At 42.1% G+C, this 18986-nt stretch overlaps 1 protein-coding gene across 3 annotated transcripts in view; it reads right to left on the minus strand.

The window, feature by feature from the left end:
- The window catches only part of LOC139370882 (calcium/calmodulin-dependent protein kinase Ia), a 57537-nt gene extending 48316 nt beyond the window's left edge, over window positions 1-9221 (minus strand). The window contains exons 1-2 of one of the 3 annotated variants that reach the window (XM_071110736.1): window positions 9146-9221; window positions 3805-3934 (exon numbers count right to left, since the gene is read on the minus strand). In XM_071110736.1, coding sequence (XP_070966837.1) covers window positions 3805-3896 — 92 coding nt within the window. In that variant the 5' untranslated portion in view covers window positions 3897-3934; window positions 9146-9221. Of the gene's footprint in view, window positions 1-3804; window positions 3935-4477; window positions 4505-8679; window positions 8738-9145 lie in introns of those variants that run through there. The other 2 variants (XM_071110739.1, XM_071110738.1) reach the window with 2 other exon arrangements.
- Between the last annotated feature and the right edge of the window lie 9765 nt (window positions 9222-18986).

Here is an 18986-nt window from a genome sequence, read left to right on the forward strand (position 1 = left end):
GTGACATACTGTATTTCAAAAATCAAATAAAAACAACATCCACTGAATGATAATTTGTTTTATAGATCCAGATGTTATCAACCCCACATGTCCACAAGGACAGTTTGTACAACAGCCGGGTCCTAACACAAGAGGAATGTCAGGATTAAACCATAAAACCCGAATAAAATATTTCCTAATTAATTAATTAACTCCATACCCTGAATTCCTGGATAAACTGAATTCAGTAATCTCTCTGGGAGCGTAAGGAGCTTTCCGTCAACACATACAGTGGGATTATATTTTGCTCTCTGCCAGGTCTCACTGGGAACACTGACAACAGGGAGGGAAGATTGGTTACGAGGTTTTCATTGGAACAAGGCGATGCTACCCTCCTGGTTATTCACTCCTTAAATCCTGCTTATATAAGACTTTTTTTATAATATCTCAATATTCTGTCAGACTCCACATTACTGTATTGAATTCTCTATCCAATGTTATTGGAAAAAAAGAGAATTAACAACTTTAAGGTTGAAATATCTGGATAAAGATTGTTGTTCACTGTTTAACACTGAAGTGGTGATCTGCTTCTCTCACGTTGATGCAACATTGGGATAAATATGGTGTAATACCGGAACTGTATATGACTGACTTGTCTCTCTACTTACTTTAGCTTTCCCCATTCGGCTACATCAGGTCTGATATACTGTAAGGGACCACCTCCTTATCCATCCAACAGTGGTTGAGTCCCAAATGCCACCCTATTCTCTATATTCTCTACTTGTGTGAACTGACTGGAACATCATGTGATGATCCTAGGCTTCATATGCGCTTCAAAGTTTGGAACATTACAATGTCTACTGAGAAATGTTTTATAAATGTGAAATTTAAAAATGAAACAATGCATAAGAACGTTTTCTCTGTCTGATCACAAACACATTGACAGAAGAGCAATGGTCTGAATAAGGCCGCATAAGACAGTGACCGTAATGCAGCAGTCAGACCATCTTGCCTTTAGCATCTGAGAGACCAGTAATGACTATATCCGAGACGGGCGGATCTGCCCACGCCACCTTATATCTACCCACTATACCCGAAGGATAGAGTACATTGCATTCTACCCCAAGCAGAGACATGCTAAGGTACACATACGCACTGTGGGAAGGCAAACAAGGATACATTTTTAAGTACACATTCTAAATTTAACTACTCAAGGACATAAGGGAGTTCTCCTTCTTCATTATAGGATCGCTATGGTTCTCGTTCTCAGAACATCCAAGTAAACGCATAATGGATCCATGGCAACTTGATGCCGTGCTACAGAAAAAGGCCAAAATATGTTGAAAAATGTTGGCCCCATGATCACATCCAAGTGTGTGTTATTACCGCGAACGACATCCATGTCACACTTGCAAAAAAGAAGATTCGAACCTCAAGGGTGTTTCCTGGTGAAATTAAATGTATTCTTCTCACCCTGTTTTTCATTGGCTCCTTTTTTCATTTCCCCCTCTTTGCTCCTCTCATGAGCTGCTGTTACTGGGCCATTTGTCCTGGCTGCTCTATGCTCTGTTCTCACTGAGACACTATAAATAAATACAATGATGGCCAAGAACACTAATCTCTCTGGAACGCTAAACATACTATACTTCTCCTTGCACATCTCTCTCCCAGCATTGAGAGTTACTGTATATACAGTGAGGTCCGGAATTATTGGATCCCTTTATGAAGATAAGCAAAAAACTGCATAAAATGAACAATTATGTTATTTTATATTAATACAATTCCTCATAAAAATAGATTTTGTTTAACAAGTAATAACAAATTTTAAAAGTAGGAGTAAGAATATTTGATCCGTTGTTTTCAAGCACCCTCCCCTTGCGAGGATAACGACACGGAGCTGTTTTCTAAAATGTTTTATGAGGTTGGAGATTCTTTCCAGATCCTAGATAATTAGGGCCCTATAAAATCTGCGTTGCGGAGAATGCGGACGGAATCCAGGAATCTAGACATTAAATGGAATTCAACAACATACTTTTTTTTTTTTAATTCGTAGATAAATCAACTAAATGTATTGAATTTATTAGAAAATGCATTCATCTGCCCAAGTTTAACATAAAAGATGCATAAAAAGCCTCAGTGATTCATATTTTATTTCAACTTTCTGAAGAGGCAAAGTCACGGGAATCAAATAATCTAATAAAATTTCATGTCACCTGCGCCAAATACAAAAGCTTGTTTACAAGCCCTTAAACCAACAATGCAGTTTTAAGAAAATAGAGTTAATAAAACATTTACAAATAGTCCGGCTGGCCATTTGATTTAAATGTTCAGCAGTCTTATTGCTTTGGGTTAGAAGCTGTTAATGAGCCTTTCGGTCCTAGACTTGGCACTCCAGTACCTCTTGCCGTGTGGTAGCAGAGAGAACCGTCTATGACTTGGATGACTGGAGTCTTTGACAATTTTTTGGGCCTTCCTCTGACACTGCGTGCGCACGCATTTGTCTACCACTTTGTGTTGCCGTTAGTGATAATGCTAATGTAATGGCAACCTTCTTCTGGTAGATGGAAAGGCTTTCCCAAAAACCTTAAATGTTAACTACAAAATAGCCTATGCCTAAATGGCAGAATGATATAATGATTATTTGCATCAATCCAGCCTTTTGTTTTGCAACTCTGCAATCACATGAGTGCTACAGAAACATTGCTAACCAAACAACGGTCCCTTGCTGGTGTGCAGTTGAACTAGGGTAAATATACCCAAAATTCGAAATGTCAGATTTTTCCCAGACCCCAAAAGGGGTCTTCTGGTGTGGTTTAAGCATTGTTGTGGGCTTATAACATCCACTTTTTTTTGTTTTTCCTATTAAGAAAGTATGATTTTGAGATTGAAAAACAGAAACCTGGAAAAACTCAAGCAAAAAATGGAATGAGGCAAAAAATAACTGATTTAATAGGGCCCTATTGATATCCTTAGTCTGTGGTTATGGACTTGATGTGCGCTAGGGGTTATTTTCTTGCAGGAAGATTCACTTGCATTCAAGTTTCAGTCTCCTGGCAGAGGCAACCATTTTTATTGGCTAAAATGTCCTGGTACTTGGTAAAGTTCATGAATCGGTTGACCTTAACAAGGGCCCCAGGACCAACGGAAGCAATATAGCCCCACAATATCAAAGATCCACCACCATATTTTACAGTAGGGATGAGGTATTTTCTGCATATGAATTGTTCTTTCAAAAGGCCATTGGTCCTGGGGTGCAACGGCATCATGAACATAACCAAGTACCAGGACATTTTAGCCAAAAACCTGGTTGCCTCTGCTGGGAGGCTGAAACTTGGCTGCAAGTGAATCTTCCAGCAAGACAACATCCCAAGCGCACATTTACAAAGAAATGTGTTAATTGACCACAAAATCAACATTTAGAAATGACCATCTCAGTCTCCGGACATGAACCCCATTGAAAACCAGTGGTTTGAATTGAAGAAGGCAGACGAAGGATATCAAGGATCTGGAAAGATTCTGTATGGAGGAATGGTCTAAGATCCCTCCCAATGTGTTCTCCAGTCTCATAGAAAAAGGCTCAATGTCATTCTCCACTAATTTTGACCCCTATTTTGGAGGGATGTTTGATATTACTTGTTAAACAAAATCTATTTCTCTGAGCAATTGTATTAGTATACATTTTTCCATTTCTTTAGCATACAATATATCTCAGTATTTGTATCATTTTTTTTATACAGTCATTTTTTTGCTCATCTTTATCAAGGGATCCCATCATTCCGGACCCCACTGTAGCTATAACTGTAACAGTGGTGTCAGAACACTTACGTTCCCAGAATTTCTTTGAAGTCGTAGTTTTCTTTGATGTCTGACGTCTTCTTTTTCCATCCATTCCCGTCCTCTAGATCTCCAAGGGGCATCCTATCCTAAACTGTCAATCCGATCGGCCAAGGGAGAACTGTGGAGGAATAAAGTGGTGGACAGTCAGGCAGAAAGCTTAGCATCACCATTTCCTAGCTCACATTTCTCAGGCAAAAAGTCAATCCACCTTCAAGGAAAAACTAAAGAACATCTAATGCAATCAACCATATGACTGGACAGATACTAAACCCAGAGAGCATTCACTGAATGCTAAATATATTACCGGTCGGGTATTTTAATTGTCTGCAATGTCTACTTGGAAATGTCTTAATGTAAATTGTAATTGTTTGTAATGTCTATTTAGTTCTGTGTTGGACCCCAGGAAGATTAGCCGATGTTATGCATGGCGTCAGCTAATGGGGATCCTAATCAAATTCAAAGTTAGCCAGAAAAACCTGCTCACTGGAAAAGACACACACAACACACACACAAATAAGGAATAGGGTGCCATTTGGGAAGCAGACATGGTGCTAAACCAGATGTATGGATCAATATTGGAGATTTAAAGCACTTTCCAATGCCGTCTCCCTTTAGTATGTAATTCATTACAACTCAAAGGACATTTCAATCGATAAATTACCAGAGTAAAGAGTGATCACCACTTGAGATTGTGTATTTACCACAAGGCTAAGAGAAGGAAAGAGAGCGAGAAATGTGGTTATAGTTTCTGTATACAGTATATTATACGTAACAAAAATATAAATGCAAGATTATTTTTATTTATTTAACTAGACAAGTCAGTTAAGAACAAATCTTATTTACGATGACTGCCTAGAAACAGTGGGTTAACTGCTTTGTTCAGGGGCAGAACTACATATTTTTACCTTGTAAGCTAGGGGATTCAATCTAACAACCTTTGGTTACTGGCCCAGCAAAGATTTTACTGAGTTACAGTTCATATAAGGACAATCAATCAATTGAAATAAATTCATTAGGCCCTAATCTATGGATTTCACATGACTGGGCAGGGGCGCAGCCCAGCCAATCAGAGGGCTTTATTACAGACATAAATACTCCTCAGTTTCATCAGCTTTTCGGGTGACTGGTCTGGAGGTCGTGGGCTGGCGTGCTTACAAGTGATCTGCGGTTGTGAGGCCGGTTGGACGTACTGCCAAATTCTCTAAAATGATGTTGGAGGTGGCTTATGGTGGAGAAATTAACATTCAATTCCCTGGCAACCGCTCTGGTGGACATTCCTGCAGTCTGCATGCAAATTGCATCTTCCCTCAAAACTTCAGACATCTGTGGCATTGTGTTGTGTGACAAAACTGCACATTTTAGTAGCCTTTTATTGTCCCCAGCACAATGTGCACCTGTGTAGCGATCATGCTGTTTAATCAGCTTCTTGATATGCCATACCTGCCAGGTGGTTGGATTATTGTGGCAAAGTAGAAATGCTAACTAACAGGGATGTAAACAAATTTGTGCACAACATTTTTGAGAAATACACTTTTCCTGCAAATGGAACATATTTTTTACATTTTTGTTCAATATATATAATGGGCAACTGGCAGCCCGCGGTCCTACCCCTTTCATAAATAGATAGTCAAAATCGTATGTCCTAGGTTGCAAAAATATAGAGTTCCAAACTGCCTCTGGGAGCAACGTCAGCAATATAACTGTTTGTCGGGAGCTTCAAGAAATGGGTTTCCATGGCCAAGCAGCCGCACGCACACAAGCTTAAGATCACCATGCGCATTGCCAAGTGTCGGCTGGAGTGGTGTAAAGCTCGCCACCATTGGACTCTGGAGCAGTGGAAACGTGTTCTGTGGAGTGATGAATCATGCTTCACCATCTGGCAGTCCGATGGATGAATCTGGGTTTGGCGGATGCCAGAAGAACGCAACCTGCCACAACGCATAGTCCAAACTGTAAAGTTTGGTGCAGGAGGAATAATGTCTGAGGGTGTTTTTCATGGTTTAGACGAGGCCCCTTAGTTCCAGAAATATTAACGAAATATTAACGCTACAGCATACAATGGCATTCTAGAAAATTCTATGGTCCCAACTTTGTGGCAACAGTTTGGGGAAGGCCCTTACCTGTTTCAACATGACAATGCCTACATGCACAAAGTGAGGTCCAAACAGAAATGGTTTGTCGAGATAGGTGTGGAAGATCTTGACTGGCCTGCACAGAGCCCTGACCTTAACCCCATCGAACACCTTTGGGATGAAATGGAATACCGAATGCGAGCCAGGCCTAAACATCAGGGCACAAACTCACTAATGCACTAATGGAAGCAAGTTCCTGCAGCAATGTTCCAACATCTGGTGGAAAGCCTTCCCAGAAGAGTGGAACCTATTATAGCAGTGGGACCAACTCCATAATATTGTCTATGATTTTGGAATCTGATGTTCGATGAGCAAGCGTTCACATACTTTGTCATGTAGTGTGTGTGTATAATGTTTAACACTTTTTTGGTTACTACATGATTCCATATGTGTTATTATAAAAAAATGGTCCTCCTCAATCTACGTACAATACCCCATAATGACAATGTGAAAACAAGTTTTTAGACATTTTAGCAAATATACCAGGAATTAAAAACAGAAATACCTTATTTATATAAGTATTCAGAACCTTTGCTATGAGACTCGAAATTGAGCTCAGGTGCATCCTGTTTACATTGATCATCCTTGAGATGTTTCTACAACTTGATTAGAGTCCACCTGTGGTAAGTTCAATTGATTGTACATGATTTGGAAAGGCGCACAGCTGTCTATATAAGGTCCCACAGTTGACAGTGCATGTTAGAGCAAAAACCAAGCCATGAGGTTGAAGGAATTAGCCGCAGAGCTCCATGACAGGATTGTGTCGAGGCACAGATCTTGGGAAGGGTAGCAAACCTCTATGCAGCAATGAAGGTCCCCAAGAACAAAGCGGCCTCCATCATTTTTCAATGGAAGAAGTTTGGAACCACCAAGACTCTTCCTAGAGCTGGGCAAAATGAGCAATCAGGGGAGAAGGGCCTTGGTCAGGGAGGTGACCAAGAACCTGATGGTCACTCTGACAGAGCTCCTCTGTGGAGATGGGGGAAACTTCCAGAAGGACAACCATCTCTGCAGCACTCCACCAATCAGGCCTTTATGGTAAAGTGGCTAGACGGAAGCCACTCCTCAGTAAAAGGCACATGACAGCCAGCTTGGAGTTTGCTAAATGGCACCTGAAGGACTCAGACCATGAGAAACAAGATTCTCTGGTCTGATGAAACCTGAATGCCAAGCGTCACATCTGTAGGAAACCTGGCACCATCCCTACGGTGAAGCATGGTGGTGGCAGCATCATGCTGTGGGGATGGTTTTCAGCAGCAGGGACTGGGAGACTAGTCAGGATAGAGGGAAAGATGAATGGAGAAAAGTATAGAGATACTTGATGAAAACCTGCTCCAGAGCGTCAAGGACCTCAGACTGGGGCAAACGACCCTAAGCACACAGCCAAGACAAAGCAGTAGTGGCTTTGGGTCAAGTCTCTGAATGTCCTTGAGTGGCCCAGCCAGAGCCCACACTTGAACCCGATCTCATCTCTGGAGAAACCTGAAAATAGCTGTGCAGTGAAGCTCCCCATCCAACCTGACAGAGCTTGAGAGGATCTGCAGAGAAGAATGGGAGAAACTCCCCAAATACAGGTGTGTCACGCTTGTAGTGTCATACCCAAGAACACTTGAGGCTGTAATCGCTGCCAAAGGTGCATCAACAAAGTACTGATAAAGGGTCTGAATACTTATGTAAATGAGATATGTATTTTATTTTTAATACCTTTGCAAAAAAAACAACTGTTTTTGCTTTGTCATTATGGTTTATTGTGTGTCGATTGATGAGGAAAAAAAACATTCATACATTTTAGAATAAGGCTGTAACGTAACAGTCAAGGGGTCTGAATATTTTGAATGCACTGTATATGCACTGAACAAAAATATAAAACACAACATGCAACAATTTCAACAATTTTACTTATCTTCAGATAATATTGTTCAACATCCAAGAGTCAACACTGGAATCTGATGGATGAAATCTTTTTTTTTTAAGTGCAGGAGACATTGGTAGGCTCAAGTAGTCCCATCCACCATAATTAGGATGGATGTTTCATTTCGTGAGGTGTACAACTAGGAGATTTAGCAGTACAATTTTTATTAATTTCACATACTTTGACTGTAGGTTGTAATGAGGCGAAAAATAAGTTGAATAAGGCAAAGGTCAAACATACTTGTTTAGGGAGATTTCTCTGGACCCTAACATCTGTTGTACACCTGCAACCTCTCTACAACTGTCTTTCATGCCAACCTATCGATAACTGATGATGACCATTACCTTATTGGCAAAGTCCTAGCGTGTAGCACAGTGCAGTAGTCACATGGAAACGTGTGGCAGTCCTGGACATTATTGCTTTATGCATGAATAGTAGTATAGTATTGCATCTCTCAAAGAGTAAGGAAAGCCATAGGATTACAGCAGAATGTCACCAATAACACAGGAAATATGCGATATCTTGTTCCATAGCCTCAGTTCTTCTATCTTTATTCGGGTTCCAACAGTACAAGACTTGAAATGTAAGAAGAAATAGATCTGATATAGCAAATAATAGAATAGGGCTGCATTTACACAGGCAGACCAATTCTGCCCTTTTTTTCACTAATTGGTCTTTTGACCAACCTGATCAGCTCGGAAGAATATCGGATGTGAAAAGATCGCATATGAAAATAAATATGATATGAAAGAACTGATGTAAATTAGTGAAACAAAGATCAGAATTGGACTGCCTGTGTAAACGCAGCCAAGTACTTACTTCACTGTCAATTATGTGAGAAACTGGCAGGTTTTCATAGGCACGATTAGGCTATCAATGACAACGGTAGGCCTACAATAGCAGACGGGTTAAGAAATGTAAAATATTATCATATAGACTAATCTGTCAAACACAGGTAGCCTACAAGTATAGCGCACATCAATAGGCGATGGTTCGAATCAAAATACAAGGTGTATGGATGTACATAAACATTCTGAATGTTCAAGGGTAGGCTATAGTCCAGCGAGAGTATAAAACGGCTATAGTCATAGATGGATATGCATTGTAGGCTAAGGTAGTACGTAGAAGACATTGCAAAATCGAACATGCGCCAGTTGGATAGACAGGCTATAGAATAGTCTACTGCGACATTATTAGCCTACCCGAGGACACAAAAAAAAACGCTATGTGTAAAATGTGGTTAGCCTATGTTTTATTTTGCGTCCAAATTCAATGCAAATCTTACCTGAATGCGCAAAGCTCAAGAATCCCTTCTCCCTCTCAATGGGCTGTTTGGCTCTATGCGCAGCGCTATATCAGTTGAGGCTGCTGGTCTCGCGCCTGACGTCAAAGAAGGGTATTGGCTTCACAGCTCAGGAAATCAAACAGCCCTAAATCAACCACAGCTAAAAAGTAGCCTACTGGACTTACTTAACCATTGTGTGGTGTTCATGTTTTTGTTATCCACCCAATGTTCGCGGGTCTGTTTGACCCACAGCATTATTGGGTTTTTAAAACAATACAGCCATAACAATTTACGTAAAAATACTTAATACTTATATGTTGACTTATATCAATTACAAGCAATATAGACAGCATACATGGTTAATATTTTCCAGATCACATTTATCAATAAAATCACTATTCGTTTTTTTTAATATAAATAGTAATTAAGACATGGGTGGAATAAATCATGTTTATATTGAACAAATATAAATGAAACAAGGTTTCATCACTATTGATGTTTATTGCTTTGATCTGAACAAATTGGAAGGACACATTTTACATACAGTATTTTATGGAAACGATAAATGAGCCCCATTGAACACAAATTAATGCGGGTCTACGCACCACATGAGGGACAGAGATTTACTGTGTGTGTTGCAAATGTATTTCTTAGACTTTATGCATGTGCACTGTGTCTTCCTGTCATTCTTGGGTCCACACAAGAATCTTCTTCTTGTTGCTACAGGCTGCAATCTAGAATGATGAAAACACTTAGTTCAGGAATTTTACTAACATCTCACTCACATATATAGTTACAGCAGGCCAAGGTAGGAGAGTCAGACACACACACACATGCAACAACATCACTCACACTTCCGGAGTTGTTGGTTCTGTGGGTTGGATGGATGGGCGGATGGGGCACCAGCATCCTCCTCCTGAATCCTCCTCACAATGGCTGCAGAAGCTGGTGTCCTTGGGATATGTTGCCTCCTCTGGATTTTAGGTCCTACCAATGCCTTGCCCAGATCCCCGAGAAAGAGTCGTCTCCTCTGGAGCTTCCTTCTGTTCCAATCTGGGTTCAACACCATCCAGATGACAAACGCGTTGCAGGGCGAGATGTCCAAGATGTTGAAGAATATCACAAGTGGCCAGCGTACGTTTCTTCTTTTGCAGCTGTAGCCAGTCACCAGCGTATCTAAATTGTCCACCCTTCCCTTTGTGACATTGTAATCCATTATGATTTCTGTTTTGTGATGTTCCTGGCCACAAATTTCCCCATCCCTATGCAGCGTACTCATGAGTACCACATTTTTGCCTTTCTTTGGCACATAGGACACTAAGGATGTGTCGGCCGTGAACATAAACTTAGAGGAATTGATAGGCCTGTTCCATGTATTCAACAGCTGAGGTTGGAGCTCTGGCTTGTTTTTTTGTACTGTTCCTACCATCGTCAGCTTCCTGTTTCAGCAAACCTTTTTTTCATTTTTACTTGTTTTCACCTACACACACACTTTTCCACACTTTTATTACCCCCAGGTCCAGTGGACCCAAACACCACATATGCAATATAAATGTGTATGTGTTCTTTTACACGTTCTTCATAGAAAATGAGCCAAGGCCAATGAGTCTCAGGTTAAAAAAAAAATAATTCAGTAAACATTGAAAATGGGTCCCACAGACACAAATACCTCACAAGGGTTGAATCAATATAGCCTGGCATCAAGAGCCTGGCATGCAGGTTTTAAAGCTACCGGTAATTTACCAAAGGTAGCGGAATCTTCTGTCATTTCATAATTAACAGGTATCTATGGTAACTTCGGTAATTTACACTTGAATAACATGTATTTTATTATTAATATACAGCAGGCCTGATATATAGGCTAGTGTTACTTTTTTATATCCGTGTCCATGAGTTTCTAGTAGATATACCATATGGTTCAAAAGAAAATATCCTAACTAATGAAAAAAGCTCATCTAATCAACAGCAATCACAATTTTTTCACAATTGCCACCAATAGTGGCACCAAAACATTTACAAAAGACATATTGACATAGTAAAAAAAAAAATGTATAAAAAAGATTTATAAAGGATATTTCATGATGAAACCCTCATTATACAGTGGGGAGAACAACTATTTGATAACCTGCAAAATCGGCAGTGTTTCCTACTTACAAAGCATGTAGAGGTCTGGAATTTTTATCATAGGTACACTTCAACTGTGAGAGATGGAATCTTAAAAAAAATCCAGAAAATCACATTGTATGATTTGTAAGTAATTAATTTGCATTTTATTGCATGACATAAGTATTTGATACATCAGAAAAGCAGAACTTAATATTTGGTACAGAAACCTTTGTTTGCAATTACAGAGATCATACGTTTCCTGTAGTTCTTGACCAGGTTTGCACACACTGCAGCAGGAATTTTGGCCAACTCCTCCATACAGACCTTCTCCAGATCCCTCAGGTTTCGGGGCTGTCGCTGGGAAATACTGACTTTCAGCTCCCTCCAAAGATTTTCTATTGGGTTCAGGTCTGGAGACTGGCTAGGCCACTCCAGGACCTTGAGATGCTTCTTACGGAGCCACTCCTTAGTTGCCCTGGCTGTCTGTTTCGGGTTGTTGTCATGCTGGAAAACCCAGCCACGACCCATCTTCAATGCTCTTACTGAGGGATGGAGGTTGTTGGCCAAGATCTTGCAATACATGGCCCCTTCCATCCTCCCCTCAATACGGTGCAGTCATCCTGTCCCCTTTGCAGAAAAGCATCCCCAAAGAATGATGTTTCCACCTCCATGCTTCACAGTTGGGATGGTGTTCTTGGGGTTGTACTCATCCTTCTTCTTCCTCCAAACACGGCGAGTGGAGTTTAGACCAAAAAGCAGGGGGCAGGGGGACCTTGCGTGCGCTGCAGGATTTTAATCCATGACGGCATAGTGTGTTACTAATGGTTTTCTTTGACGCTGTGGTCACAGCTCTCTTCGGGCCATTGACCAAGTCCTGCCGTGTAGTTCTGGGCTGATCCCTCACCTGCCCCACGAGATGAGATCTTGCATGGAGCCCCAGACCGAGGGCGATTGACCGTCATCTTGAACTTCTTCCATTTTTTTATAATTGCGCCAACAGTTGTTGCCTTCTCACCAAGCTGCTTGCCTATTGTCCTGTAGCCCATCCCAGCCTTGTGCAGGTCTACAATTGTATCCCTGATGCCCTTACACCCTCTCTGGTCTTGGCCATTGTGGAGAGGTTGGAGTCTGTTTGATTGAGTGTGTGGATAGGTGTCTTTTATACAGGTAACGAGTTCAAACAGGTGCAGTTAATACAGGTAATGAGTGGAGAACAGGAGGGCTTCTTAAAGAAAAACTAACAGGTCTGTGAGAGCCGGAATTCTTACTGGTTGGTAGGTGATCAAATACTTATGTCATGCAATAAAATGCAAATGAATTACTTAAAAATCATAATATGTGATTTTCTGGATTTTTGTTTTAGATTCCGTATCTCACAGTTGAAGTGTACCTATGATAAAAAATTACAGACCTCTACATGCTTTGTAGGTAAGAAAACCTGCAAAACCGGCAGTGTATCAAATACTTGTTCTCCCCACTGTATATATAAAGGATATTTAATTATGAAACCCTCATATTAAAAACAAATGGCATTCACTAAGTTGATTGTTTATTTTTAAGATAATGTTTTTACGGATTTGTCATTCTTATTTGTATTTTTTTAAATCATCTTATCTTACATGTGATAAGGCCACACAGAAGGCCATAGTAATTACAGACCCATGTGATAATCGGAAGTACCCAAAAAGGCCACTAGATATCATCTTATTAAATTCCCCAAAGAACTTGAATGCTACCAAAATTCTAGTAGTTTCCTGGTAAACATATAACGTTTCCAGTAATGTGCCCTCTCTTTGCAACCCTACTGGAAAGGATTGTAGCCTAATTCTTAATGATAATAGCTTAACACACACCATGACGCTGTTATTATAAATTATTATTGAGGGTGCAATTCCAGAATCCACACAATTCCATTCCAATGAATGAAATACAATCATAATTGCATGAGATTTCATTTCAGAATGTTAAAACAAATTCATTTTGATTCTGAGAACTCAGAATCTACATATGTAATTTGAGCCAGTTTGCTACACCAGGAAAATAATCCTGCAGCAACAGATTTTACCGAGTTACAGTTCATATAAGGAAATCAATCAATTTAAATAAATTATTTAGTCCCTAATCCAGTGTTTCCCAACCCTGGTCCTTGAATACCCCCAACAGTACAGTTTTATTGTAACCCTGGACACGCACACCTGATTCAACTTGTCAACTCATCATCAAGCCCTCAATGAGTTGAATGAGGCATGTTTGTCAAGGGCTACAACACAAATGTGTGCTGTTGGGGGTACTCGAGGACCAGGGTTGGGAAACACTGCCCTAATCTATGGATTCCACATGACTGGTAATACAGATATCCAGTCAGTATCTGACCAACAGATGCAACAGAGCATCCCAAACTTGCTCAATGGGTGACATGTCCGATGTGTATGCAGGCCAAGGAAGAACTGGGACATTTTCAGCTATCAGGAATTGTGTACAGATCCTTGAGAGGTGAGACATGGTGCATTATCATACTGAAACATAAGGTGATGTCAGTGGATGAATGGCACAACAATGGGCCTCAGGAACTCGTCCACAGTATATCTGTGCAATAAAAATTCCATAGATAAAATGAAATAGTGTTCATTGTCCGTAGCTTATGCCTACCCATACGATAACCCTACCACCACGGGGCACTCGGTTCACAACGTTGACATCAGCAAACCACTCGCCCACACAATGTCATACACGCCATCTGCCTAGTACAGTTGGGATTCATCTGTGAAGAGCACACTTCTCCAGTGTGCCAGTGTCCATTGAAGGTGAGCATTTGCCCACTGAAGTCGGTTACAACGCCGAACTGCAGTCAGGTCAAGACCCTGGTAAGGACAACGAGCACGCAGATGAGCTTCCCTGAGACGATTTTTGACAGTTTGTGCAGACATTTTTCAGTTGCGCAAACCCAGTTTCATCAGCTGTCTGGGTGGCTGGTCTCAGCCGATCCCGCAGGTGAAGAAACCGGATGTGGAGGTCCTGGGCTGGCGTGGTTACACGTGATCTGTGGTTGTGAGGCCGATGCTGGAGGCAGCTTATGGTAGAGAAATTAGCATTCAATTAGCAACAGCTATGGTGGACATTACTCTAGTCAGAATGCCAATTGCATGCACCCTCAACTTGAGACAACTGTGGCATTGTGTTGTGTGACAAAACTGCACATTTCATCTCATGAAACATGGGAACAACACTTTACATGCGTAGCTATTTGTTCTTTATCAAAAAACAGGACAGACAGACTTTCTTCTTTTTCTACAATGTTAGACAATTTACTTTCTCCAGTTTTCGATACTACTGTCCATTGTGAACATATTCTTCAACCTTTCTTGACATGCTGCTTGATTTGAACTCATCATCCACTTCCACCATGTTTCCCATTCACCGTAAGATAGAAACACTCAACCACCATAACAGGGATATTTTTACAGACATTTGATTTGTAAGTCCAACGTCGTCTTCTTCTTTGATGAGGTGTAACGGCGGTTGGCATCCAATAAATGTTGCATTACCGCCACCTACTAGACTGGAGTACAACTCCCTTATACTTTGCTTGAAATAAATGAACAAATATCCTACCATCTAACACAACACTCACAAAAAATGTAATAATAAATAAAATAATAAAAAATAACACCACCCTACTCCACTATTTCAATCTATTTAGTCCTACCTCATGCCAACAACCTGAAAGGATGAGACCACCACTTAACACACCCTGTATCTCTTTTGATGTCAAATCTCGCACACCCAAATACCCCTCTGCAGCTGCCACCACAACCTACACAAACTTATGTTCCATCCCTGCAGTACAGTTGATAACCATTGCTATACACATTCAAAATCTAATTTTACTGAAACATATCACTTGTTGGCCTATCCCCCTGTACTGGTACAGATCTCCTACTCACAACACTCCTCTCAGGACCCCTCCCACTTGACCCATCTTCCTCTACTTTCTTCACTGCCTCAGCATATGACAACCTTTGCACTTCTCCAACCCTGGAACCTCAACTTGCTTCTCTTGCATGGAACATTTCTGATCCCCCGCCTTAAGGGGACCTCTACAATTAACATACCACGACTTTCCCCAATGCTACACATTCCTTTGTCTCATGCCCTTCCGCACACCTAGGAACCTCCCCCCTACACACTGTTGCCACATGCCCATAAACTTGACACCTATAACAACGTAATGCATTCAGCACAAAAGCTCAGAGGAAACATAAGAAAGAGAGAATTAGAGAGAGCATACTTAAATTCACACAGGACACCGGATAAGACAGGAGAAGTACTCCAGATATAACAAACTGACCCTAGCCCCCCGACACAAACTACTGCAGCATAAATACTGGAGGCTGAGACAGGGGGGGTCAGGAGACACTGTGGCCCCATCCGATGATACCCCCGGACAGGGCCAAACAGGAAGGATATAACCCCACCCACTTTTCCAAAGCACAGCCCCCACACCACTAGAGGGATATCTTCAACCACCAACTTACCATCCTGAGACAAGGCCAGGTATAGCCCACAAAGATCTCCGCCACGGCACAACCCAAGGGGTGGCGCCAACCCAGACAGGAAGATCATATCAGTGACTCAACCCACTCAAGTGACGGCATGAAAGAGCACCAGTAAGCCAGTGACTCAGCCCCTGTAATAGGGTTAGAGGCAGAGAATCCCATTGGAAAGAGGGGAACCGGCCAGGCAGAGACAGCAAGGGCGGTTCGTTGCTCCAGAGCCTTTCCGTTCATCTTCACACTCCTGGGCCAGACTACACTCAATCATATGACCCACTGAAGAGATGAGTCTTCAGTAAAGACTTAAAGGTTGAGACTGAGTTTGCATCTCTCATATGGGTAGGCAGACCATTCCATTAAAATGGAGCTCTATAGGAGAAAGCCCTGCCTCCAGCTGTTTGCTTAGAAATTCTACGGACAATTAGGAGGCCTGCATCTTGTGACCGTAGCGTACGTGTAGGTATGTACGGCAAGAACAAATCAGAGAGATAGGTAGGAGCAAGCCCATGTAATGCTTTGTAGGTTAGCAGTAAAACCTTGAAATCAGCTAGCACAGGCTAGCACTGGAGTAATATGATCACATTTTTTGGTTCTAGTCAGGATTCTAGCAGCCGTATTTAGCACTAACTGAAGTTTATTTTGTGCTTTATCCGGGTAGCCGGAAAGTAGAGCATTGCAGTAGTCTAACCTAGAGCATGGATACATTTTTCTGCATCATTTTTGGACAGAAAGTTCCTGATTTTTGCAATGTTACGTAGATGGAAAAAAGCTGTCCTTGAAACAGTCTGAATATGTTTGTCAAAAGAGAGATCAGGGTCCGAATTCACATTTCTTGCCCCTATTAGTTTAACGCAGATCACCTTCTCCCTCTGACCAGCAGAAACACAAACAATTATCACAAGACCACTTCTGGTTAACTTCACCGATTCCACAGCACCCAACTCTGTTTTCATCCACCCTGAAACCACAAACGGATCAGCCAAAAGGCAAGGGTCCACTTTTTCAAAAAAAGGTCACTCCTGTCACAGGCTCATCTTTATCCTAACCCTTGGTGCAAGCCTCGGGCTCCGAGAAATTCACCACACCTACCACCTCCGATACTTCGCCCTCATTCTTCCTCCTGTCTTTAGTTCTCTGCGCGTACACTTTCTACCATTCAACTTGAACAAACCATTTCACTTTTCCCCGCCATTTTTAACATACTCAAGCTCACCCTCTTCCTCCCTCGCTCTTAGATCTCCTCTGCCTCTTTCTCCCTCCATTCCTCCTCGTATCCCAAGTGTGTGTGTATATATATATATACACTGCTCCAAAAAATAAAGGGAACACTTAAACAACACAATGTAACTCCAAGTCAATCACACTTCTGTGAAATCAAACTATCCACTTAGGAAGCAACACTGAATGACAATAAATGTCACATGATGTTGTGCAAATGGAATAGACAACAGGTGGAAATTATAGGAAATTAGCAAGACACCCCCAATAAAGGAGTGGTTCTGCAGGTGGTGACCACAGACCACTTCTCAGTTCCTATGCTTCCTGGCTGATGTTTTGGTCACCTTTGAATGCTGGCGGTGCTTTCACTCTAGTGGTAGCATGAGACGGAGTCTACAACCCACACAAGTGACTCAGGTATTGCAGCTCATCCAGGATGGCACATCAATGCGAGCTGTGGCAAGAAGGTTTGCTGTGTCTGTCAGCGTAGTGTCCAGAGCATGGAGGCGCTACCAGGAGACAGGCCAGTACATCAGGAGACGTGGAGGAGGCCGTAGGAGGGCAACAACCCAGCAGCAGGACCACTACCTCCGCCTTTGTGCAAGGAGGAGCAGGAGGAGCACTGCCAGTGCCCTGCAAAATGACCTCCAGCAGGCCACAAATGTGCATGTGTCTGCTCAAATGGTCAGAAACAGACTCCATGAGGGTGGTATGAGGGCCCGACGTCTATAGGTGGGGGTTGTGCTTACAGCCCAACACTGTGCAGGACGTTTGGCATTTGCCAGAGAACACCAGGATTGGCAAATTCGCCACTGGCGCCCTGTGCTCTTCACAGATGAAAGAAGGTACACACTGAGCACATGTGACAGACGTGACAGAGTCTGGAGACGCCGTGGAGAACGTTCTGCTGCCTGCAACATCCTCCAGCATGACCGGTTTGGCGGTGGGTCAGTCATGGTGTGGGGTGGCATTTCTTTGGGGGGCCTCCATGTGCTCGCCAGAGGTAGCCTGACTGCCATTAGGTATCGAGATGAGATCCTCAGACCCCTTGTGAGACCATATACTGGTGCGGTTGGCCCTGGGACAATGCTAGACCTCATGTGGCTGGCGTGTGTCAGCAGTTCCTGCAAGAGGAAAGCATTGACGCTATGGACTGGCCCGCCCGTTCCCCAGACCTGAATCCAATTGAGCACATCTGGGAAATCATGTCTCGCTCCATCCACCAACGTCTGTTGCACCACAGACTGTCCAGGAGTTGGCGGATGCTTTAGTCCAGGTCTGGGAGGAGATCCCTCAGGAGACCATCCGCCACCTCATCAGGAGCATGCCCAGGCGTTGTAGTGAGTTCATACAGGCACGTGGAGGACACACACACTACTGAGCCTCATTTTGACTTGTTTTAGGGACATTACATCAAAGTTGGATCAGCCTGTAGTGTGGTTTTCCACTTTAATTTTGAGTGTGACTCCAAATCCAGACCACCATGGGTTGATAAATTTGATTTCCATTGATCATTTTTGCGTGATTTTATTGTCAGCACATTCAACTATGTAAAGAAAAAAGTATTTAATAAGAATATTTCATTAATTCAGATCTAGGATGTGTTATTTTAGTGTTCCCTTTATTTTTTTGAGCAGTGTATATGCATGCTAATACTGCACTTGTCCTGACATACATCGTGTTCTTCCCTTTTCAAGGGACGCCATTTAACCGGCTGTCACAATCTCCGAACAGTCAGCACGAACGCGCTCGGGATGTAGCGCTCAACAGTGCATCCCACTTATAAAGCAGCTGCTTCATATTGATGTTCCTCTTTATCAAAAGCTACCACGACGCTTTTCCATTTCAAACCAGCGCGCTCTTTCAACCACCACCCCCACAGTCTCGGCTTCATGCGTTTGATACCCTTTCAAGTCCCTGCCGCCTCCACTGTTTTCAAATGGATCGCAGCTTTATAGGGTCAC

The sequence above is a fragment of the Oncorhynchus clarkii genome, chromosome 17, assembly GCF_045791955.1.
Source record: "Oncorhynchus clarkii lewisi isolate Uvic-CL-2024 chromosome 17, UVic_Ocla_1.0, whole genome shotgun sequence".
Taxonomy (NCBI): Eukaryota; Metazoa; Chordata; class Actinopteri; order Salmoniformes; family Salmonidae; genus Oncorhynchus; species Oncorhynchus clarkii.